At 44.8% G+C, this 24,053-nt stretch overlaps 1 protein-coding gene across 1 annotated transcript in view; it reads left to right on the top strand.

Annotated features, from left to right (window-relative positions):
- MYO9A (myosin IXA) overlaps positions 1–24,053 on the top strand; it is a gene marked incomplete at both ends in the record, with an annotated part of 156,205 nt that overhangs the window by 78,577 nt on the left and 53,575 nt on the right. The window contains 2 exons of the mRNA XM_080626175.1: positions 8,159–8,293; positions 23,074–23,195. Coding sequence (XP_080482301.1) covers positions 8,159–8,293; positions 23,074–23,195 — 257 coding nt within the window. The remainder of the gene's footprint in view (positions 1–8,158; positions 8,294–23,073; positions 23,196–24,053) is intronic.

The raw sequence follows: 24,053 nt of genomic DNA, 5'->3' as shown, positions 1-24,053 counted from the left end.
AGGGCAGGGATTGTGCCCCTGTGCTGGGCACTGGTGAGGCCGCACCTCGAATCCTGTGCTCAGCTCTGGACCCCTCACTACAAGAGAGACATTGAGGGGCTGGAGCGGGGCCAGAGAAGGGCAGCGGAGCTGGTGCAGGGCCTGGAGCACAGTGTGATGGGGAACGGCTGAGGGACCTGGGGGGTTCAGTCTGGAGAAGAGAAGGCTCAGGGGGACCTGATCGCTCCCTACAAGTGCCTGAGAGGAGGATGGAGCCAGGAGGGGCTGGGGTCTGCTCCCAAGGAACAAGGGATGGGACAAGAGGAACCGGCCTCAAGCTGCACCAGGGCAGGTTTAGATGGAGCTGAGGAACAATTCCTGCCCCAGAGGGTGCTCAGGCATTGGCACAGGCTGCCCAGGGCAGGGCTGCAGTCACCGTCCCTGCAAGTGTTCACACCCCGTGGAGACGAGGCCTCAGTGCCATGGGTTAGGGGTGGCCTTGGCAGTGCTGGGAACGGTTGGAACTGGATGAGCTTAAAGGGCTTTTCCAACCTGGCTGATTGTGTGAGTCTGTGACTTCTTTTGCCCAAGATCACACAGTGCAGCAATAAGATCCAGGTCAGGCAGCAGGCGCTGGGAGTGGGGTTGCCCTTGCACAAGAACAGATCCGCCAGCACTGGCAAACCCCCAGGACCCAGAGCTGTAGGAATTTGCAGACTCAGACTGGTGGCAAGATCTGTCAAGTCGGTCCAGGGCTGTCCGTGGGCCAGCTTTTCTGGAACAGGGAGGTAGTGCACGGAATACCAGGAAATCTGTACTTCTAGGACAGGAGAATAATTAGGTTTGTCTTCAGAGACTTCCATGAACACTGATTTTTCACAGGTCCCAGAAATCATAGGAATGCGTGAATCCTGCCTGTTGTATAGGTAGAGAGGTTAAAGAAGAGCATTTATGTGCATTGCACATTGCTGCAGAGAGCAGCTTTGTTAAACATTCACTAGTCAATTTGTTCTCAAGTGCTTGTACGATGTCACCTCCTATAGCCCCCGAGTTGAGTCCTCACAGCACAGAGGGAGGAGAAGCTCCTGCTTGGTCCGGGCAGAGCTTGGAATAGCTGCTCCTTTGCCCTCAGGGAATAACGTCGCTGCCAACAAGCAGCTGAGGGCATCCCGGGCTCTGTGGCTGCTGCTGGGACACCAGCCCACAGTCACTGCCCTTCTCTGACCTGGAGGAACCAAGCTGATGATGTTTAATTTGAGTTTTCCTACCACTTCACAGTCCTTGAAGTCCTTTTCAGCTCCTGCTTGCAGGAACCCCAAATGAGGATATAGATGGTTCTTAATCTCCCATATGTGGTCTTGAGTTTGGGCAATACCAGCAAGTAATTGGAAGGTGGACTAGGAGAAGGGGCATCTCTGATCCTTGCTATAAGGCAAGATCTCAGCACTTGGATGATGTCTACTTGCTGGCATCTGCCAGCTCCCTCCACCAAAATCTCCTAAACACACCGAGTCTCTGATTTATAATAGAGAAATAGAGTCTTGCACCTCACCATGAAAGGTTCCTGACTCCTGAGTTCACAGTGGGTAAGCAACATGCGACTCACCCTGCAGCAAATGTCCTGGCTAAATCCCAGCCCGCACTTGCCACCAGTATTCCTCTGACTTTTAAGATAGATTTTGAAATGATCCTGTAGGTTGTGAAGGTTCAGAAGGTGGTTAAATGATGGATTTTTGCCAGACAGCTTTCTTACATGACAATCGTGTTATGCAGAAGTAATATAAGACCCCAACCCATCTGAGTTCAGAGTGTATATGGGAGGGGAACTGCATGAGAAAAATAAATATCGTATCATAGAATCATAAAATGGTTTGTGTTGAAGGGACATCCAGTCCCAAGCCCCTGCCACGAGCAGAGCCGTCTTCCACTAGAGCAGGTTGCTCCAAGCCCTGTCCAACCCGGCTTTGAGTAGTCAAGGATATGACGTGAAGGCTGGAGGTTGCAGAAAATGATAACGCCCTTGGGGGACACACGTGAAATCTGGGTTTGAGAGCTCTGTGTGCTGTGGAAACACGCGCAGCCACCTCTGCTCCCGCAAAGTCCTGCTGCTGGGGCAAAGCAGCGTTGCCGAAGCCACACAGGACAACCACGTTGACCAAGCTCATGCTCAACCAGACTGGTGGTGGATTCATCAATGCAGCCTGATTTGGTGAGGACGCTGTTTATATCTAGTTAAACCTACTTAGTTTCTGGAAGACTGACTGGGTGGTTTGGTGACAGGTGGGAAGACGACCTAGATTCCAACACACTCCAAATCCTAGGAGAACCTGGGACAATGGGGATGGAGACAAGTTTCATATCCCAATACGTGTGTTTATTTGATGTCAGCAGCAAGGAGAAGATCAAAAGATGAAGCTGGATAAAAAATACAAACATCCAGCCATCGTTCTTCCACTGCTTTTCAAACAAGTATTTGGAAGATGTAAATCAGACCTTTGATATCCAAATTCAGTTAAATGTACAACGAATTATTTTGAGAAAACACAGTGGGATTTGGCTTATCTTGCTTGCTGACAGGATTTCTAGCATATTATTTCTGAACCACGTTGTGAATAAGTTATTTGATATGGCTCTTTGATGCTTATAGCAGTCCTGCTGTGCATTGCTTTTAATCCGACTCCGTTTCTTGGGTCTTCCCTCTGTCCCTTTTAGCTTTTGTGTTCTTGTGATCACTTACAAACTGAAATTTGACCTTTGTTAATGAAGCTGGAGACTTTTCCTCCTCTTGAGAACTAGATTACTGAGCCTCAAAGAGTCTCTTATTTAATTCCCCTTCCATAAATAAGGTTAAGAACTGTTAGAAGTCCATCTCATTGCTGAAAATGCTGATATAATGTAGATTGTAGTGGACTAAAAAGGACTTTTTCCAAGGTTTGTTTTAAGCTTTTCTCATTTGGATCTTAAAAAGTGTTTTAATTTCTTCCTAAATAACCCTGCTGCTGTTTTGAGATGAGGTGCTGCTTTACGTAGTGATGATGGTAAATGTGAATTCATGGCCATGAAGAAAATACATCTAAATTAATGACCATGAAGAAAATTCATGGTTGAATTCATGAAGAATTCATGGCCATGAAGAAAATTCGTTTAAATTTAATCAACTAGTTAATTCTTGGCTCTCTGACCCGAAACAGAGGAATTGCTGAGCACACAACGGATTTAGTGCACATCTGTTTGTTAATTTCAGGTCTCAACTTCCAAGTTTGTAGCAAATCACTGCTTCTCACTTTATAGAATAGGTCAGCATGTACAGTGTGATGATGTCAGTTGGAATTGTCCTTTCAGATTTAGTAGTGATGGATTTTGGATTGGGTTTTTTGTGTGTTTTGGGGTTTTTTTTACAGTGTTGGTTTTAGAAATTTAGAAATATTTTAGAAAAAACTAGAAATCATTTAGAAAATTATTCAAAAAAAATAAAAAAGATAAAAAGTACAAAAATCATGATTAAAAATGTTTTCTCCCAGAATGTGAAGCAAACCTAATTGTGATTGCCAAGATCTACCTCCGTGGTGGAATGACATCAACAGGGTGCCCCTGGGGTGACATAAATCAGCTCCACCGATCACTATTTACTGGTGGTTTGGGAACTGGGGAGCACGTAGTTTTGAGACCATCATTTGCCAACGGCTGTTAAAACTCATGCTCGGTGTTTGAATGTCACAGCTGTGACATTTTTAGCAGAACATGAGGTCACTCTTTATCATCTCAAGCAGAAAGTGCTCGCTAACCCAGCGTTCACCCAGGTTTTAAAGATCCTTGTAGACCTACACTTTAAATTACAGGAGCTTTGGTGCAGGTTTGATATACTGGTGATACAGTCTCTGCTTCAGGCGTATCCATGCTGCATATTTGTTAATTTTAAATGTTACTTTTGATAAAGGAACAGCCTTAGCACATAAACTAGACTTGGCTAGTTGAGGTTTAAATTATAGCCTGACTTCGCATGCTTTCCTTGTGGTGCTTGCTCAAAGTGTGAGTTTAAAACTGAAGTATTAGAAGATTTATAAATATAAAATTCCTTATATTCAGTATTGGGCTGCAAACTTAAAACCAGCCAGATCACGGGCATTGCTCAGGCAGGTTAACAAAATAATTTCATTACCACATAGCTCAATAGAAAGAAGGTTTTTTCACTTTGCTGTAAGGAATGACTCTGTAGAGGTAGATCTGTGCGGCTTTATGACCCTTTGGCATAGGTGCTAAGAGATTTTTTTTCCTAGAAAGCAGAAAATAGCCATAAATTCCCAATTTCTCACTTCCAACAGTTTTACCAGCTTCCATGCATTGACCTCTTTATTTTGGGAGCTCTGCGATGCTGCTCCAATGACAGAGGGCAAAGACCTGATCCTCTGCAGAACTCTTCCTTCATTTCTGAAGTGTGAAACTGCAGAAGCCCAACCCAAGTTTTGTAGTTCTGTGCATTTTACCTGGTGGAGCTTGTTGAATTTTGGGGGCCAGCAAAAATATATGAAAAGACAACATTAAAATATCGTTTGAATGGAATTCTTTCCTAACTGAAGATTGATTTCTATATAAAACTTTTCTATTTTGCTTTATAAATGTATTTTCATGTGCACATTTAAATATATTTTGTAGCAATTTCAACACAGTAAATGAACCACTGTTGAAGAAAATGGGAAGGGGCTTTTGTGCTCAGCTATTTCATATTGAGTTATGTTCAGTGGCAGGGACTTGACTATTCCACAGATAACTGGTAATTCCATAAGGATTCGGGAAGTGTGAGTGGTTTATTTTCTAAGTCTTGCTTTTATGCAATGTAATGGAGACTGTTATGTAGGGTAATTTTAGGGAGCTCTTGTGGATTGTAGGGAAAAGCTTGCACAGCAGTGAGGATTTGCTTGCACATTGTGGATGGGGAAAAGTCCCTTTGTCCTGTTGCCATCATCACTTTTTCCATGGATAACATAGATAAAAGATGAACAACAAGTTTAAGAAGAATTCCAGTGAAAATAAACCAACAAAAAAGATGGAGTAGAAGATTTCTGCTTGTTAGGGTGTCATTTATGAATGTAGTTGTGAATAAAACGGTTACCACGTTTATTGGGACAAGCAGGAAAAGGAAGCTTAACCCTTGGGAAGCAGCGAGTGAGAGCTCATCCCTCTGCCAGGCTCATTCCTTGGTCCAGTGGCTTCCCATTTTCCATCTTCTGGTCAAACGATTGCTTCTCATGGGTGTTTTGCCAAGTGATGCAAACTCGCAGGAAGCTGGCCAAGGACCTTCAGTAGTTATCCATGTCATGTCATGGGTAGGGGAAAGGAGGTAGAGTCCGTCTGGCCCTGGAGTAGGGAGAAAAGCCTGGATGAAAGATAAAGGAACCTCTTGGGAAAATGGGTGGGATTCTTACCATACTTCTATGCTCTCTCAATTTTGTTTTCACTTGTTCTGATAGCCAGAATCCAGATCCTACCAAGCTTCAACTCACAGCCCGGGTGGCTGCTCTGCCCGCAGCCGCTCGGTCTATTCCAGCTGTAGGTGGCTCCCTGGGCAGGAGTCGCGCACAGAAGGAATATTTTCCTCCCACTTTATGTGATCTGTTGAAAACAGACGAACTGCAGCATAGGGAGACTTCTGGATAGTCTGGTTTGTATTTCTGGTGGCAGAGTTAGGCTGGTCTTAGGAAGGTCATTTTAGGTAATCCAGAGTGCAGATAAGACCAATAAAATTAAAACCAAAGTGCCTGTCAGCTCTCAGGTTCTTCTGAGGTGTTTCTGCTTCTTGCTTGAGGTTTGGTTCATCTGACCAGTGCTGATGCTTTTACATCTCTTCCTGTTTATTTAATCAATTGTAAGGTATGAGCAGAGCCTGTGTATGTGTGAGGTGGCTTTGGTTAGACCCTGGAGCACGGCTCGCGAGTGAACTGCTGGTGGAACTCTCTGTGCATGAGTCCTTCAGGCACATAGAAAAACCTTGGTGCACCCACACCTTGATGAGCATCTTGAGGTCATTGTAGGTTAAAGGGGAGACCTCACAGGCTTTAGCTCTTCAGTTTGGAGAAAAGGCTGTGGTGGGATATGGTGGAGGTTTGCGAAATCATCAAAGAGGTGGGAAAAAAGGCAATTTAGAACTGTAACTCACTAAATCCTTATGTTACTAGGGGCTGATTTAGTAAAAACACACCTATATCATGAACTCTAGAAGGTGGCCTGATAGGGTGGAAAGGATCATAGTGTCAATAGTGTCAATGGGTTCAAAACAAAATTGGATGGCTAGCTCTTCACACACATCCTGCCCACAAACAAAAGGGTGCACTGAGGAGCCTTCTCATCTCCCTCATACCAAAACTGTGGCTTGCAGTTAGAAAAGGGTGGCAGAATGTGGAAGAGCCGTGCTGACATATTGTGTTGCAGGAGAAGAGTTAGAGATCACACAGATCTGAGCTAGAAGATAGTTTACTGAGCTTTAATCGGTAAATTTAGGGATGTAAAATATTTAGTAAGTACAGGTAGATCAGTGGGCATTCCTATTTACTACTCTTAAAGTTAGTATGGGATATAAAGATTATCACTTAAGCTTACTTTATGTGGTTATAAAACATGTAGATGAGGCCCTTAGTGACATGGTTTAGTGGTGGTCTTGGCAGTCCTGGGGTAAAGGTTGGACTTGACGATCTTGAAGGTGTTTTCCAACCTGGTTGATTCTATGATTCTACGTATCTTAAGTGTCACATGCATGCGAAAAGTGCCGCTTACCAACCCATCAATGTCTGGTGTCCGGTCAGGGATCTCTCAGCCTCGAGGAATAACTTAGAAAAGCAGCCTTGCTCAAGGGGAGATCACCACCACCACGTGGCCAGCTGCTATGGAGAGAACTCAACGGGCCCTGATGGCTGCAGATATTTATAGTGTCAAGTAGCTGATTTTTCATCAGATTTTCTGCTGTGTTCATAAGGGACCTTAAAGCTCATCCAGTTCCAACCCCCTGCCACGGGCAGGAACACCTTCCACTAGAGCAGCTTGCTCCAAGCCCCTGTGTCCAACCTGGCCTTGAACACTGCCAGGGATGGGGCAGCCACAGCTTCTCTGAACACCCTATGCCAAAGCAGCCTCACAGGGAAGAGCTTGTTCCTTATCTCTAACCTGAACTTCCCCTGTTTCAGTTTAAACCCACCACCCCTTGTCCCATCGCTACAGTCCCTGACGAAGAGTCCCTCTCCAGCATCCTTGTATCCCGCCTTCAGGTACTGGAAGCTGCTCTGAGGTCTCCACGTTGATGCATTTTTGGCCACGTATCAGCCCTGTGTCCAGCCAAACTGTTCTTTTTGGGGATTTGGTGCTGAGTTCTCCCTGCTACCCTCACACAATAGGATTAACTTCAGTTCGGGCTGCTTGCTGAGTGTCTGCCTGGACCAACATTCAGTTAGTTCAAATAGGAGGAGTGCATCTGTCACACAGGATGGGATGCTCTGCTGCCATGGTTGGGGATGGTGGGCTGGGAGGAGTGTGGGGCTGGTCTTGGAGAGCATTTCTGGTGTCCTAGTGCCAGAGCCTGGGGCTCTGAGACAGCATCCATGGCAAATGAGGCCTGGTTCCCTTCCCTGCACAGAGACCTTCATTCAAGGCAATTCCAGACTTATTTTCCTTTGTTGCACTGGATTATCTTCCTGCAAACCCTGCTGTTCTCCCAACATGCTGTGATCCCAGCGTCCAAAGGTGTTTCTTTGGGAGGCTTGCAGCTGCAGTGTGCTTGGTTAGACACCCTCTATTCACCTTGTAGGCATGTTTCTGTGGACTGTCTTCATGGTGAAAGCCTTTTTTTCCCAACCCTATCCCCATTTTTCCCCTCAAAAGATAAATACTTAGGTCCAATAGGATAACTTGGAACTGGGTTCAGGTTTCTTCAAAGATAGCAATTTACCTATAAATTAAACACCAGCTCTTAAATTACTTTTCTTTTCGAAAAAGGCCTGATATCTGCAGTTCCATGTTGTGTCTGTGATGTAGGTGAAGTCTTCCAGATGGCAGAATACTGGCAATTCCAGTAAAAATTAAAAGTCTGGCTATTAAGTATATTTAATTCCAGCTGTAAGCTTTTGATTATGTACAAATAATCTATTTACTTTCTGTGGTTTGCTTTTAATCTTCATTGTTACTTTTCCTGCAGACTCTGTCTATTGGAGTACTTGATATTTTTGGGTTTGAAGACTATGAAAACAACAGTTTTGAACAATTCTGCATCAACTTTGCCAATGAGCGCTTGCAGCACTACTTTAACCAACACATCTTTAAACTTGAACAGGTAAGTCTGGAAATGCTCTCTGATGCCAACGAGCGTTGACGTGAGTTTGTGGCACCAATAGTAAAGTTCTTAAATTGTCCCTTTAATTCTCTTATGTTAAAGGCTGTGCACTGATTTATTCAACTTTAACTTCTAATTTATCATATGACTTATTGCTACCTTATTGCAAAATAAAATCCAGCCAGAGATTTGGTGGTTTTAAATGAATGTTTTGGGATACAAGTGTCCTCAAACATCGTGAAGACCTTGATTGTTGCTCCTTTGTCTCCTTGCTACATGTTTAGAGGACTCATCCATTTGTGGGGAGGGAGGAAATGTCACTCTCGTCCATGTTCTCCAAGGTCAGATTGGAGATCCTTACGACCTCCAGCAGCCATGGCAGATTAGGAAAGGTTGAACTTTAAGCTTTGCTTTGGGTTTGTTAGGACTGTGTGTTGCTTTCCAGCCTCAGATGAATGTGCTGTAAGAGAGAGGTAACAAAAATAACAGCCCTTAATTTAGCAGGTAACATATACACAGGTCTATTAATTAGGATGGGAGGAGGATTCTCCAGACATGATTTGTTATCTAAAAACAAGTGGGACAAGATAACTGCCAAACATGTTGTTTCATGGATGCACAACAAACAATTGAGCTGTATCATACAGTAAATATGTTATAGACCTTCAAAATGCCTTTTTCTTTCAATGCCAGCCTGCATGCCCTGCCTTCAGGTGAAATTCTTCTTTGGGTGAGGTCAAAGGAAATGCTCTTTATTATTAGCTTCGGTAGGGCTGCGCTCTGCAGCCTAAGTCCAGCTGAGATCAAAGAATTAACCAACCTTCCCAGAAACCCTGATAGTTTCATTTGGGCCTCCACAGTGTCATAAGAGATCTGAAAAGTCAGAAAGAGAAGCCTGCTCAAATATGAGGATGGTCACAAATAAGCAATAGAACCCTGAGTGGCTCATTTGGGGGATATTTGGTCTGGAGTTTGATGCTTCTCTTTTTTGTTGGTGGGTGGCTTTTTTGCTCAAGAAAGGGAGCAGAGCTGCTCAAAACCATTTTATTTCCATTTTTTAACTGGTCTTTGTGTTCTGCTGCACCCTGCTCTGAGCAGTTAGGAGAAAAACCTGTCTGTATTTCTAGGAACAGGTCTAGTTGGCTGTTCTCCACCATAAAAATGCAGACTAAAAGACTATTGCAAAGCCAGTATGGCTCTTTTTTCTGTAAAGATAACTGACACACTTTCTAGAAGAGACCTGGGGAGGGAGGGCCCTTGCTGAAAGCTGGATGATACCTCGGTGAGGTGGGATTTCAGGCCACTTGGGTTTCAGCTGGCTTCACAGGAGCAAGCCAAGATGCTGTCATCCATAAGGGAATTCCTGTGCTTGGGCTGGGATTTCTTAGCAGGTCAGTGCTCCTTCTCGAGCCTGGGGTATACACAGAGCTCCTGATTGCAGCAATCTGTAATTCTCCTCAGACTGGCTTCTAACCAATGACCTAATTAGTTTTCTCCTATAAATCTGTCAAGCACATGAAGTCATTAGTCAGGATTTGCTGTATGGATGAGAAGAGCAGTTGTGGAGGCATCCAATTGCAAAGGGCTCATTCCAATTCTTACTGCAGGAGGACGTCATCTGTCTAGGGCTGGAGCGCTGCAAGCTCTGCTTGGGGAAAATACTGTTGTCTCTGCATAGTTTGCTTTCTATAACTATAAATAAGCTGTACAGCTGCAAGAGCACTAATTCTTGGTTGAATTATTTACATGGTTTAATCATTTACTTTTCCTCTTCTTGGAGTTACATGCTGCATGTGGAGGAGTGGATTTGATGGAAAGAAAACAGATCATACATATTCAGATCTTGGATGTTCGGAATATCCTTCCTTCCTAGCTGGCCCAAAGATTAATCTGTTTTTTAATGGTAGCTGTCAGTCTGCAGATAAAAACTAAGTAGTTGATATTGTGTGTGAGGATGGCAGTTAGTTTTGTTACTTTGCATTGTGAATGTATCTGAGATATTTGTGGCTTTACAAGGGACTATTTGGTGTCTTGATGGCTGAAAAACAAGTTGGTGATGGGCACGTGAAGTGGAGGGATCCTTTTCTGCATCCAGAAATAGGCTTGTTTTATCTCCAAAGCTTGCAGGAGCCTGAAGGCAGTTTCTGAATTAGATGGACACTTCTGCCCAAAGGAATGAGAAATCTAAGTATTTGCTAAAAACTGTAATGGAATTTGTGTGCAAAACCACAAAGCGTTCTCATGGCTGTGTTGGTGCGTAGCCATGAGGTAAGTGTTGCTGTGGCATGCAGATGTTATGGAAACCAGAATACCTACCACAGAGTAATCTCACAGAGGCATGAGATTATTTGAACCTTTCTTTTCCTTTTCTTCTTGGTGAAATCTAGTACAATGTGCCTGGTGAATCTCTTTTTAAACCTTCTGTCTGAAGACAACACTATTCCCTGTGGTCGCAAACAGCTGCCCGAGGCATCCTCACGAGTCTGGCTTCAGCTTGGTGCCTCCTATAAATACAGCTGCTGTCACGTTGTGCACTAAGAGCATGCAAAGGTCTTTGCAGTAGCAACCTGCTCTCTTTGAGCCAACCATGAGAATAAGGATAATGTCTCTCTGCCTGCTGTTTGTAGTAAAATAGGAGGAAAAGGCAAAAAATGGCAAATGCGAGAGTTCTGCCTTGGATAAAGAGAATTATTGATGTTTCTTTACAACTTTCTTTTTAAACCAGCTATCCTGGATCGCTAAGGAAGATTTAGAGGTGGTTCGTGATAGCAGGTGATGGAATAGCACAAGAAAGACAAGCCCTAACCAGGCTGTAAAGCCCAGGCTTATAAATCTTGGCCTATCTGTATAGGCAAATCTTGGGGTTTGGGACTGATAATGATTTCTTAATCTAGAAAGATTGCTATTGCAGGAAACAACTTGCAGCCTGCCCCATCACATAGTAAGGGTGGTTTTCTCCTCCCTGTGTATCTCAGAGATTTGTGGGGTGGAGGTTGGATAAGGGGCTGTAGTTAGTGGCTGCAGGTGCTGCCTGATGCGGTGCTTGCTCTGGGTGGCAGGAGGATGGAGTGTCCTTCACCAAGCTCCACACAGAATGCAGACACATTTAGCTTTGCAGACAGCATGATTTCATCCCTCCTTGGGCTGGTGACTTCAGGCGAGATGACTCCATAGCTCTTGGACTCTTATGTGCTATCAGAGCATCACACTGCGGCAGTGGTTCTCTGTTCCCTGATGGCTGATCCATCCCCCTGTCCTTGAGTGGCCACCTCTGCAGAGCAGATAAGCCCAGAGCTGTCCTGACCTTCAGATGTCCTTCAAATAACACCCAGGTGTAGATGTAGCTTGAAGATCCCAGTAACATCGTACCCATGATATCAGTTTCCCCAAGTTTCTGGGTCTTTGGCAGTTTGAAGGCCAGGAATAAAAGATTTTATTTCTCAATGTAGCCCATTCTCCAGACTGTTATCTTAGACCTCACTGATCTTCCCCCATCCCTGCTCAGGCTCGTTCAATGCTCCACTTTTTGGTTACCCTCATCCACCTTTCCCTGTTTCAGCTGATGCTTTGCAAAAGTTGAGAAGTTATTAAATTCTAAGGGGGCTGGAGCACCTCCCATACAAAGACAGGCTGAGAACACTGGGGCTGTTCAGCCTGGAGAAGAGAAGCTGCGTGGAGACCTCAGAGCAGCTTCCAGTGTCTGAAGGGGGCTACAAGGATGCTGGAGAGGGACTCTTCATCAGGGACTGTAGTGATAGGACAAGGGGTGATGGGTTCAAACTGAAACAGGGGAAGTTTAGATTGGATCTAAGGCAGAAGTTCTTTATTGTGAGGGTGCTGAGGCGCTGGCCCAGGGTGCCCAGAGAAGCTGTGGCTGCCCCATCCCTGGCAGTGTTCAAGGCCAGGTCAAACAGAGCCTTGGGTGACATGGTCTAGTGGAAGGTGTCCCTGCCCATGGCAGAAGGGCTGGAACTGGATGATCTTAAGATCCTTTCCAAAGGATCTTAAAACCGTTTTGTGATTTTGTGGTTCATCCTGTAGCTTTCCATCCCACAGGCATTGCTGTTCAAGTTCTTTTCTACCCCATTTTCTATCTATTCTTTACCTGCCAAACCTCAATTTCGAGGACATCCTTTTGTTTAAAAAAGTGATGAATAGCTGGGGTCGAGACTGAAAAAAATATTTGGAATGTGATCGACTGGCTTGAGGTGAGGTATTGAGCAGTCTGTTTTCTGGTGGGGTCCCTGGTGAGTTGGTGTCCCAGCCAGCAAAGCTTGGCCTGCTCAGATAGAGAAACTTAACTCATCCTTACAAAATGGTTGTTCAGCATCGAAAGCTCAGTAAATATTTAGGGAGATCTATAGGCTTTACTAGTCCTGTGCAGTAGGTGGAGAAATCTGAGGGTCAGGACTAAATCCTGAACATTAAAACAATCTGTTCATCGCTGTGGGAGTGGATTGATTACAGAAAAGCATTGATTTGTCATAGAAATTGGTGATAGGTTGTTTATTCAGTCTGGGAAATGACGGTGATGCCTTCGATGCTTTCAAGCATCTTGGAGGGTTTCTCAGGCCGTGCTGCTCTGTCCCCAGCCGCTTTTCATGGCCTTTAGAGAAAATAAAATATGAACATTTATAATAAATAAATTCAAAACAAGTTGAGAAAAAGGGCCTTTCTCCTATTTCACTTCCTTCCAGTAAGGGTGGGTTTGTACGTACGTCATCACTCTGGTTAGGCACGAACGCCTCTTTATCGCTTCTTTATTGCCAACCACCAGAAGTCAGCCATTGAGGACTGGGAGGCTTGGTTCAGATCCCTGGTTTTGTTGGAGATGAGCAGATGCCCTCTGGAAAATGCTGCTATCAGCTGTGTGCCGTAAGACATGCAGGAGAAATAACAAGATGCACAAGTTGTTGAGTTATTATTTGGCAGTACACCATCGTATGTAACTCACATTTGGGAGGGGAGAAAGGATGCTTAGAGTTAAGAATTATCTTTAGGATAGGAAGATTTCAAATTCCAGGATTAAAATGAAACACGACTCTTGTCATCATCAGTCCCCCAAAGCATTGGGTTGGATCCTTCCCCTTCTGGGCTGGGTGCAGGGGGGCTTCATTTACCACCCCCTTGTTCCTGGAGTTCTCCAGATAATGAAGAGTCACAATATATAGTACCTATATAACACAGAATTGTAGAATCCCAGACTGGTTTGGGTTGGAAGAAGAGTAGGAAACCTCGAAAACCCTCTGAAATACTTCAGCCCATCCAGAAAGAAGTCATATTGGGACAGAACTGGATCGTCCATTCTGACCACAGCTCTTTTCCTAGTCCCTTTATTTCTTTTCCATTTTTAATTTCAATGGCAAGAAATGAATCTGCCAGCAGATCACACAGCATCTTTAGGCTCTCGCTTCTCCTGGCTGTTGTAAGAGCAGGTTGGGAAGAAGGATGGGGCCATGGCAACATGTGTTTTGCCTGCTGAACCATGCAAAACAAATCGCCCCATTTTGAGAGCAAAATGTGATTTATGACAAGCTCATCATTCCCACTGAAGCACAGGGAGCTGTTTGAGCTCAGAAATGGATGGAGCATGTACAGCCACATACAAGAAATGCTGGGCCGAACCTACTATTTCAAAACACTTTCTTTGATGCTCCATCCCTGGCAGTGTTCAAGGCCTGGTTGGACAGAGCCTTGGGTGCCATGGTTTAGTGTGAGGTGTCCCTGCCCATGGCAGGGGGGTTGGAACTGGATGATCTTAAGGTCCTTTCCAACCCGAACTATTCTATGATTCTATGATTCTATGATGGACAGTCCAAATTGCAATAAATTAAAATCTCAGGCTTCATACATACAGGGGATGGGAGGATCATAGAATCCCAGGTTGGAAGGGGCCTCAAGGATCATCTGGTCCAACCTTTCTAGGCAAAGCATGACCTAGACTGGATGTCCCAGCTGAATCTTAAGTGTCCAATGTTGTGGGCTCCACCACTTCCCTGGGGAGATTCAGCCTCTAAACGAAAGCAATTTCACTTGCCAGTTGCTGAGGAGCAATTGAGTCACCTCAAAGGAGAAGACCATCTCAAGAAGCACCTCTGCTTCAAAGCCTTCTGCCAGCCCTCCATAAGTGGCTTGCAACTTACAATGGGCAGCAGAAGAAATGTAAGGCAAGGTTGTTTATCAGAACCCCTGCAGTGCCAGACGTTATGGTTTAAATAGAGCAGCTTATAAACCTGTTTATAGATGGTGTATTTATGGAGCCTGTGGGCAAATGATGAAAACAATATATGTTACCTTTATATTTTTATGTATATGGCTGTGTGTATAAATTCCTTTTCTGCTTAAATTGAGATCAGACATAAGAATCCTTGTTCATAAATGAAAGTGTTGCCATCCCTTTCTGGAGGGATGTCTGGAACTTGAGGCATCCGTGTCGGCTGCAGTGCAGAAGCGCTGGCACCAAACCAGACATTGGGCTTGTTCATTCAGGAACTCTCTAATAATAAGGTTTTCCCATTTTAAGGATTTATCATTCCAAATGCACTTTAATTCTCAAATTATAGTGGCATTATTCTTCTGGGACTGGCTGAAGATGCCTGCATTTGCTGAGCAAGCAAGTAATCCTCCATGGGATGGATTAATTCTTGGATACTGGGCAGATCTCTCCTGGATGGAGATTTCCCCACGCCTTGCTGCCATTTCCAGCCTTGAAAGAGCTTTCTCAAGCTCCCTAAAATGGATTTAGGATACATACATGCTTAGACAGCCATATCCAGAAAGCAGGTTTTATAAGGTTTAGCTCCTTTAGTTGATTATAAACAAATGACCTATTTTAATGTCACTTTTCAAACATTAAATGTTATGTTCTTTCCTGGAAGGTTTTCAATATATTTTGCAGAATTCAGCTTTGATTTTGAGCTTTTTGAGGCATTATTCCTATCTTCTTGTCCTGATGCATTGCAAGGTTGATGTTACCTTTTTTCTGGGTCAGCAATGCAGACAGAAACAATTGGTATGCTTGGGGTTTGTGCCTCTAAGCTTGTATTTGCAGAGCTTTATGTTGCTGTGGCTGTCGGATTGACTTGTAATAATTTTTTAAGTATATTTGGAGATTATTTGAAGCTGGGCAAGTCAGTTTGGGCTGGAGAGACGTGGAAGGAAGCTTAATTCTTAGTTTCTCACTTTGCGAATGTTGCCAGAAGCTGAAGCAGACGGTGTTAGAGTCAAGGAGTGAGGAATTTCACACCCTTCTGTTTAGTTGTGAGGTTTTAAGCAAAATATATACATTTAGACATCCAAAAGTATCTGCCTGTTGATCGCATTGGAGCGTATGGCTCTGGATTACGTGAGTTTGTATGATAGGAACACGATGGGAAGCATTCCCACGTGGAGCTACACTGGAAAAAATGGATATTTCAGTTGATTTCCCACTTTATTTGGGGATTTTTCATTGTGTAAAGAAGGTTTTTCCTGTGCCTTGATAGTGAAAGCCTCAGGCAGATAATCTCCTGGGGCTTATCTAGCGCCGTCTGGGAGGAGGTGAATGAGCTGATGGGGTTTTCCTCTGCTCTTGCAATTTCTTTGAGCATTCCTGAAGCAGGCATTGCCATGCTTTGGGGAGGAAATGCCATATTCCCCTTGCACATTGTTCCATGCAAATAAGCAACCATTTTGTTTTACATTTTCTACTTAATATGCTTTAATTTCCTAATTGGACTTGATAAAAGCTGAAACAGCACTACATATCATGCCCTCATAGCAGCCTTCCGGTATCTGAAGGGGGCCTACAAGGATGCTGAGGAGGGACTCTTCATCAGGGACTGTAGTGACAGGACAAGGGGTAACGGGTTCAAACTGAAACAGGGGAAGTTTAGATTGGATCTAAGGAAGAAATTCTTTACTGAGAGGGTGGTGAGGCACTGGAATGGGTTGCCCAGGGAGGTTGTGAATGCTCCATCCCTGGCAGTGTTCAAGGCCAGGTTGGATGAGGCCTTGGGTGCCATGGTTTAGTGTGGGGTGTCCCTGCCCATGGCAGGGGGTTGGAACTGGATGATCTTAAGGTCCTTTCCAACCCAAATCATTCTATGATTCTATGAGTCTATACTACGTTTCACCCCTCTCTTTACCATCAACTTTCATCATCCCCAGGAAAGAGGTGAGAGCATCATCTGTGTCTTTGGGTTTTAGATGTTATTTTCTGGGGCTGCTGCCCAATTGTCAGGCAATATCCCTCCATAATCCTACATCTGCCTCCTGGGCACTGAAATGCTGAGATATTGGTGTGGCTCTTGGCTTTCAGGCTGTGTGAACGAATTCCCAACACACTCCAGGCCTCTTGAAATCATGGCATATTTTGTACTTTTGATATTCCATCACAGGGCAACAAATCTCATCTATCTTAGAAAGACTTACATCCTTTGTACTCAGGCCTGATTTCTTCACTGCTTTTCAATCTGTATTTATTAATCCCTCAGTTTTGTGCTTTGAGACAGATGGGCTTTAAGGCTTACTATGATTTTTATTTTGTGTTTTGATCCCATCTCTCCTCTCTCATTTCTTCTCTGGGTTTCCATGCTCCTCTTCTCTTACATTTTTCAAGGCGCTGATCACTCCCTCCAACACCTCTTCACTTTACCATATGATCTGGGGGAGCAACAGCCCCCACAGAGCACAATACTGTAGATAAGTATGAGCTTAAAAATCATATTTAATGCTTTCTCCTTTAATCACGTTTTTTTAGCATTTGGTTTAACTTATTGTTGGCCATGGCTGGATATGGATGAATTCGTAATAGATCATGTGTGGATGTGCAGAGCACCTCCCAGATGCTGTTGGGGTGTGGGGTATTTTTTCCCACTCAAGATATACAAACCTTTAATTCTGCTGTGGGTTAGAGGGTGTTTCTCTTTGGTGTAGCACAAAATCAAGTCCTGAAAACAGAACTGATCCAATGCTCCTGTAGAGATAATGGAACTTGTTTCTTGTACAAGAAACCTGGAGAGGGGCTTTGGACAAGGGCCTGTAGGGACAGGCCAAGGGGAATGGCTTTAACCTGCCAGAGGGGAGACTGAGATGAGCTCTTAGGCAGAAGCTCTTCCCTGTGAGGGTGCTGAGGCGCTGGCACAGGGTGCCCAGAGAAGCTGTGGCTGCCCCATCCCTGGCAGTGTTCAAGGCCAGGTTGGACACAGGGGCTTGGAGCAAGCTGCTCCAGTGGAAGGGGTCCCTGCCCATGGCAGGGGTTGGAACTGGATGAGCTTTAAGCGCCGTTCAACCCAAACCAGGCTGGGATTCCTTACACGTTCAGCTATAAAATTACAGATGTTTTCTTTTCCTAGAAGTAGTGTTTCCATCAAGCCTTGTGTCCCGGTTGGGAAGTTTTCCTGATGCTCAGCAAATGTCTTTTAATCTTAAATTCATTTTTCTGTGGAACATAAGCAGTGTTTGTTCTCTGGGGTTAGTTGTAGGCAGGGTTTCTCTTTAGCAGTGCTTAGCTATCTCCTTCCTCGAGTTCCTTTCATTTCATAAAGATGTTGGCTGTTCTGCCCCATTCTGTTGATTTGGTAGCCCAAGTTTTACATGCTGGTATGTCTCAGATAATGCTGTGTGATATTTAGTAAAGACTTCTGCTTGCGTTCTGAGGATACACGTTTTAAAGTCTGGATCTGCTTTTTGTATCTTCTTTTTTTTATGTTTGAGCATCACAAATTATGTTTTATCCAGATCAGTCTGAGTATTTTAAGTTCTAAAAAGCATCCCTTTTGAACAAGAAAATCTCAAACGAATACTGGCTTTTCTGATGGGCCACCTCTCTGCTTAGGCACATCTTTCTAAATGTTGAATGCAACAATAAAGTACCTGTGTAGAATCACGGAATCAACCAGGTTGGAAAAGCCCTTTAAGCACATCCAGTCCAACCGTTCCCAGCACTGCCAAGGCCACCCCTAACCCATGGCACTGAGGCCTCGTCTCCACGGTGTGTGAACACTTGCAGGGACGGTGACTGCAGCCCTGCCCTGGGCAGCCTGTTCCAATGCCTGAGCACCCTTTGGGGCAGGAATTGTTCCTCAGCTCCATCCAAACCTGCCCTGGTGCAGCTTGAGGCCGGTTCCTCTTGTCCCATCCCTTGTTCCTTGGGAGCAGAGCCCAGCCCCTCCTGGCTCCATCCTCCTGTCAGGCAGTTCCAGGGAGCGATCAGGTCCCCCCTGAGCCTTCTCTTCTCCACACTGAACCCCCCAGGTCCCTCAGCCCTTCCCCATCACACCGTGCTCCAGGCCCTGCACCAGCTCCGCTGCCCTGCTCTGGCCCCGCTCCAGCCCCTCAATGTCTCTCCTGCAGCGAGGCCCAGAGCTGAGCACAGGATTCGAGGTGCAGCCTCACCAGTAGATGTGTATCTATGCATATATATGGGGGGTTTGTCTGCTGAAGAGACATGAGGAGAAGTCACTCATTCCCTTCTCTCCTGGACTTCAGCCAAGTCAGAAAGACCAAATCCACACGACAACTTTGTTGACCTGGCTATTGCAGTGAGTGTGTTGAAGCAGCCACAACAGCACAACCCTGCTGTGATTTGGGTTATGGCCTTTGAGGAGTGATTATACTCATGCTGGTGGAACAAGCCCCCCAAGGGCCAATGTTAACGTGCTGGTCATCATGGTCGGCAGCAGAATTGTTTCTAAATGCACAATTGGGAAGCATTAACCTTCTCGTGGTGGCTCTACAGGTCACCTGGGGAGCAATCAGCAGCGTCTCACCCAATAATGAAAGGAAAATATGAAGCTGCTGGACTGTACAAAAGCCTGACTATCTTTATTTTGGGGTCTTTGCTCAATTCCTTCTGCCAAGTTTGGGAGCTCAGTGCTCTCCTCTCCAGTGGACTTGTATCGCTCCACCTTCCAGCAGAGCAGGTTTCAGCTATCCAGGGATGGGAGGAGTAAATCCAGACATTTTTGTTGGGAGTAAGGATGCCAAAAATAGAACTCTCTGGACTTCACTGCACTAGAAACTTCTGCAGATAGTGGTAATGTCAATGGCTTGGTTCTTGATGTATAGATGGTCTTTTAGGAATAGGACATTTGAATTTCCCCCTGAACATAATTTAGTTCTACATTAAGGTATAAATTTAGACTGTTTTTTTAATTAACCTTCAGTTTGAGGCTCTTTTTGATTGTTTGAATGGTCTGGAAGTGTTTTGTGTTGTCTTCATCTTGACTGTCTGTTTCTTAAATGAAAACCTGATGTTGTGTGGATCTAATTCCTTAATATTCAAGTGCTCTGCAAGGAGCCTTGATTCATGAAGGATGGCAGAGACTTGCTCGTCATGCTCAGAAGTGAAGGAATATTTTGGAAGTAGCTTTTAAGTAGCTAAATTCTGCAGAAAGACAGTCACTGGAAGGTGAATATAGAAATCATATACAAACCATATAGAAGATTAATAACTGAAACTTGAGGGTTTAAACATATACATTTGGACAGCAGTGATTTTACTGCAGAGTTTCTGCCTTCATGTGGACAATTTGCACCGTGTTCTGCAGACCAGCAAACACCTAAGGAATCCTATCCCTCGATCACAAAGCTGTAGTTATTTCTCCTGGGCTGCGATTCTGAAGGGAAACAAACCAATAACTGGAAAAATGCTAGGAAAAAAGAAATAAGGGGAATATTTTTTTCCATTTACTCTTTGGAGCAATTGATCTGGAATAGTTCCTGCTGCTGCAATGTGCCTGTGTTGGAATGAGAGCCTGTATCTGAGTTATTGTGGAAAAGGTTATTAGCTGAGGACTTTAATCCCTCTTTGTATTTGGCCAACACAGCAAGAGGTTGCATTGGGGACGGAAGGGAGGGAGCAATGGACAAACAGATGTAGGGAACAACCCCACCGCCTGGGAGTGAGAGTTTCTGACCCAGCCCAGAGGAAAACAAGCGTAGGAGGGAAAAGTAGCCAAAATCCTGCAGCTGAAGAAACCAAGGCCAGGACTTACATTGATGACTGGCCTCAGGTCATGCACTGTCTGGAGCAGAGCTGAAAATCCTAGAATAGTTTGGGTTGGAAGGGACCCACAAAGGTCATCTGGTCCAACCCCTGTGCAATGAGCAAGGACATCTTCAACTGAGCCTAAAGAAGTAGCGGTCTTGAACTCAGGTCTTGTATGGTCATGTGCTGGAGTATATTTAAAGAAAACCCCAGCAGCTGGCGTTGCTGTTTAGTTCTTTTCCTCCGATCTGAGGAGCAGTAGAAGTTTTTGGTGTGGTCAGAATCTCACAGCAATGTTCACTGTGCAGCTGCTCACCGTCCCGTGTGGAGCTATGGATGTCTAGAGGGCTTCCGGAGCAGAGTGATGGTATGTGACCAGCTTAGATGTATGCAGACTTAAAACCCTTAAAACTGGTGAGTTTGGGGGAAAAAGAAATGTAAAGCCCCCATACAAGTAGCTCAAGAAAGAGTCATGATACGAAATAGATAAGGCAAGTAACATGCACCATCACAACTAAAATAAGGCTCTTCTTTACCATCTCAGCAAGTTTATTGCTCTCTGGGCGCTCAAGACCAGACCTGAGCAGGCAAAACTGGGACTAATGGACCCTGCATCCGCTGAAGCGGCTGTCAGGAGCAGATGTTGATAAATGATGCTGACTCCCATTACCGCTGCATGCATCACCAGCTGTCTTCTAAATCACTCAGGAGAAGCTCATGCTTGCTAAAGAAATATGCAGTCTTTTCCAGTTGGCTGCTTGCTGGAGAGGAGCTTTTTTCCTGACTTGCACTAAAAATGCAACGAGTCTTAACTCTATGAATTTGAAATGCCTATAGTTCAGCAGGGGCTTGTGAATCATCCTGCATCCCTGCTGGGTCCTGGCTGCTCGGCAAGAACCAAAGAAAAAAAGTAAAAAATATAAAAATAAACCCTAAAATTCATCATGGGGAGTTATTCCCTATGGTCAGGATTAGGTTTTTTTTTTCCAATGGGGTGTTTTATGTTTGGAACCTTAAGGGCTTTAGGCCCATTAAAAACTCCTGTGCCTACAGAGAATGCATTGGTGTAAAGGTACATGATGTCTCAAATACTGAATTAAGGACCTTGGGGGGTTTTAGCCAAAATTTCCTTTTGAGAAGTCTCAAAGCACTTCAGGGTCTTTTAATTCCCAAAATAATGTATGTGGAGTTCAGGTTAGTTTTGGATGAGAGTTTGAAAAATATATGGTTTAAAAGTTCTTTGTTCATATTAAAACTGAAAGCAGAAGCAGCACGAAAGATGAATGGGATTGTTGTAAAGGTGCATCATGTTGATGCAGTTCTCAGGATGTTTTACTGTTTTTCTTCACTTCTGCATCAAAATGTCTTACAATGGAGAAGTAAAAATGCAGGTTGGATTGGTAGGACTTTTGGCAGTACATGGAGTAAGGTGCACTTCCAGTGTTGCTGTTTGTAGAGTGAATCACAAGTCTTAAAAGCGTATGATAAAAAATGTGACTTTTAAACTACTTTCTTCCAGATGCCTCACAATAATCCCTGCAGGCAACTTCTCAAAGTAATCCTATTGCAAATCTATCTCAGAGGAAATGACCTTTATAAAAGAGTGAGACTTGGAGTTATTTTGGTGGGACCTCAAAGCTCATCCAACCCCTGCCACAGGCAGGGACCCCTTCCACTGGAGCAGCTTGCTCCAAGCCCCTGTGTCCAACCTGGCCTTGAACACTGCCAGGGATGGGGCAGCCACAGCTTCTCTGGGCACCCTGGGCCAGCGCCTCAGCACCCTCACAGGGAAGAGCTTCTGCCTAAGAGCTCATCCCAGTCTCCCCTCTGGCAGGTTCAAGCCATTCCCCTTGGCCTGTCCCTACAGGCCCTTGTCCCAAGCCCCTCTCCAGCTTTCCTGCAGCCCCCTTAGGCACTGGAGCTGCTCTAAGGTCTCCCCTTCAGGAGCCTTCTCTTCTCCAGGCTGCCCCAGCCCAGCTCTCTCAGCCTGGCTCCAGAGCAGAGCTGCTCCAGCCCTCGCAGCATCTCCATGGCCTCCTCTGGCCTCGCTCCAGCAGCTCCACGTCCCTCTTGTGCTGCTGCCCCAGAGCTGGATCAGGGCTGCAGGGGGGGTCTCCCCTTCACACAGCAGAGGGGCAGGATCCCCTCCCTGAGCTGCTGCTCACGCTCTGGGGGTGCAGCCCAGGGTAATAAATATAAAGTAAGTAGTTTCTTTTTACTCAGCATGAATTTGGGGCAGATCCTCACTTACTGTAGAAGGCTGTGTCTCTGCTGGTCTTGGAGCAGTGATTTCTGCTAGCTCGAGGTCTCTTCATAGCCCTTATTATACCAGCCATTAATGTTGTGGGGTACAGAGTTGAGTGCAGTGAAGCAAGAAAGGGAGTTAAATTGGGTTTTCTCTGTAATTAAATGAACATGTTCTATGCACCATTTTCTTCTAGGAAATAAATGCTCTTTCTTGATGCAAACACATTGTATTATGCTTTAAAAGCAGTCTAGGAAGAGGAAAGCGAGAATCAATGACGCGTGGCATGTCTTGCGTCCTCAGAAGACAGTGCGTGCCAGATAGCTAACCTGTATCTGAGCAAGTCTGCTGCACCTGAAATTGTTGAGTGCTGTGTTTAGGTTGTTCACGTTGTTCTTTATAATGTTCTGTTGCGTCAAATAAAATATCGGTGGCATATTAACAGAATAAATGCTCATTTTGGTAAATGCTGCATTAATTTCCAGAAAATCCTTTCAATTTCACCATTTTTTATATTTTTTTCCTTGCACCCAATATCCTTCATATATCTCTGTTCTTTTTTAGGAGGAATATAGAGCAGAAGGAATTAGCTGGCACAACATTGACTACATAGACAACTCCAGTTGCATCAACCTGATCAGTAAGAAGCCGACGGGCCTGCTCCATCTGCTGGATGAGGAAAGCAAGTGAGTAGGAAACTGTTGGGTTTGCAGATTTTGGGGGGGTTTTCACTCAAAAAGTGTTTATCCTCAAGCCTTCCCTGTTGTGATTCTTCCCAGAAAGATTCTCTTAGCTTGCTAGGCTGATTTACCTTCTGTCTCTAGTTTTGTTTCCAAGGTGGTAAAGCAAACAGTGGCAAATCAGCAAACAGAGCAAAGAGCCTTGACAAATAAGAACTAAAACTGTGTTTCAAGAATTTCTTGTTAAAAGGAAGGGAAAAGGTCTCCTTTGCTTCTCTGCTCTTTTGTCTCCCTGTCTCTTGTGGTATAATAACATGAAGATGCTTGAAGTTGAGCTGAGTTAAGGGAGAATCCCAGTGCATGAGTTAAGGCAGGTTGTGTGGGTGCTGTTATTGAGATACAAGGTTGATTGATCAATTAGTTTTAAAATTAAGCCACAGAGAACTGAGGGCAGTTATACGTAGGAGCTGTTCTTCCATGGGGTTTCATGGGCATCAGGGGTGCAGCTCAGATTTGCATCCTTGGTGATATCCATCCAGCTTGTCTTGGTAGAAGTTAGCAGATCGTAGAATCCCAGACTGGTTTGGGTTGGAAAGCACCTTAAAGCTCATCCAGTTCCAGACCCCTGCCACGGGCAGGGACCCCTTCCACTAGAGCAGCTTGCTCCAAGCCCCTGTGTCCAACCTGGCCTTGAACACTGCCAGGGATGGGGCAGCCACAGCTTCTCCTCTCTCTGGCAAGATCAGTCAAGTAACTCTTGATGCTGAAGTGACACTTGTCAGCTCAGTATTTCCTAAATGTGCAAATACCCCGTAGATACCGGAGCAGTCCAGGCCTCAAAACCAATGAGGGAAACTTGGGGTC

Source organism: Psittacula echo (genome assembly GCF_963264785.1).
Source record: "Psittacula echo genome assembly, chromosome: 10".
NCBI lineage: Eukaryota > Metazoa > Chordata > Aves > Psittaciformes > Psittacidae > Psittacula > Psittacula echo.
The sequence above is the reverse complement of the archived record's forward strand: the minus strand, read 5'-3'. Positions and strand labels throughout refer to the sequence as shown.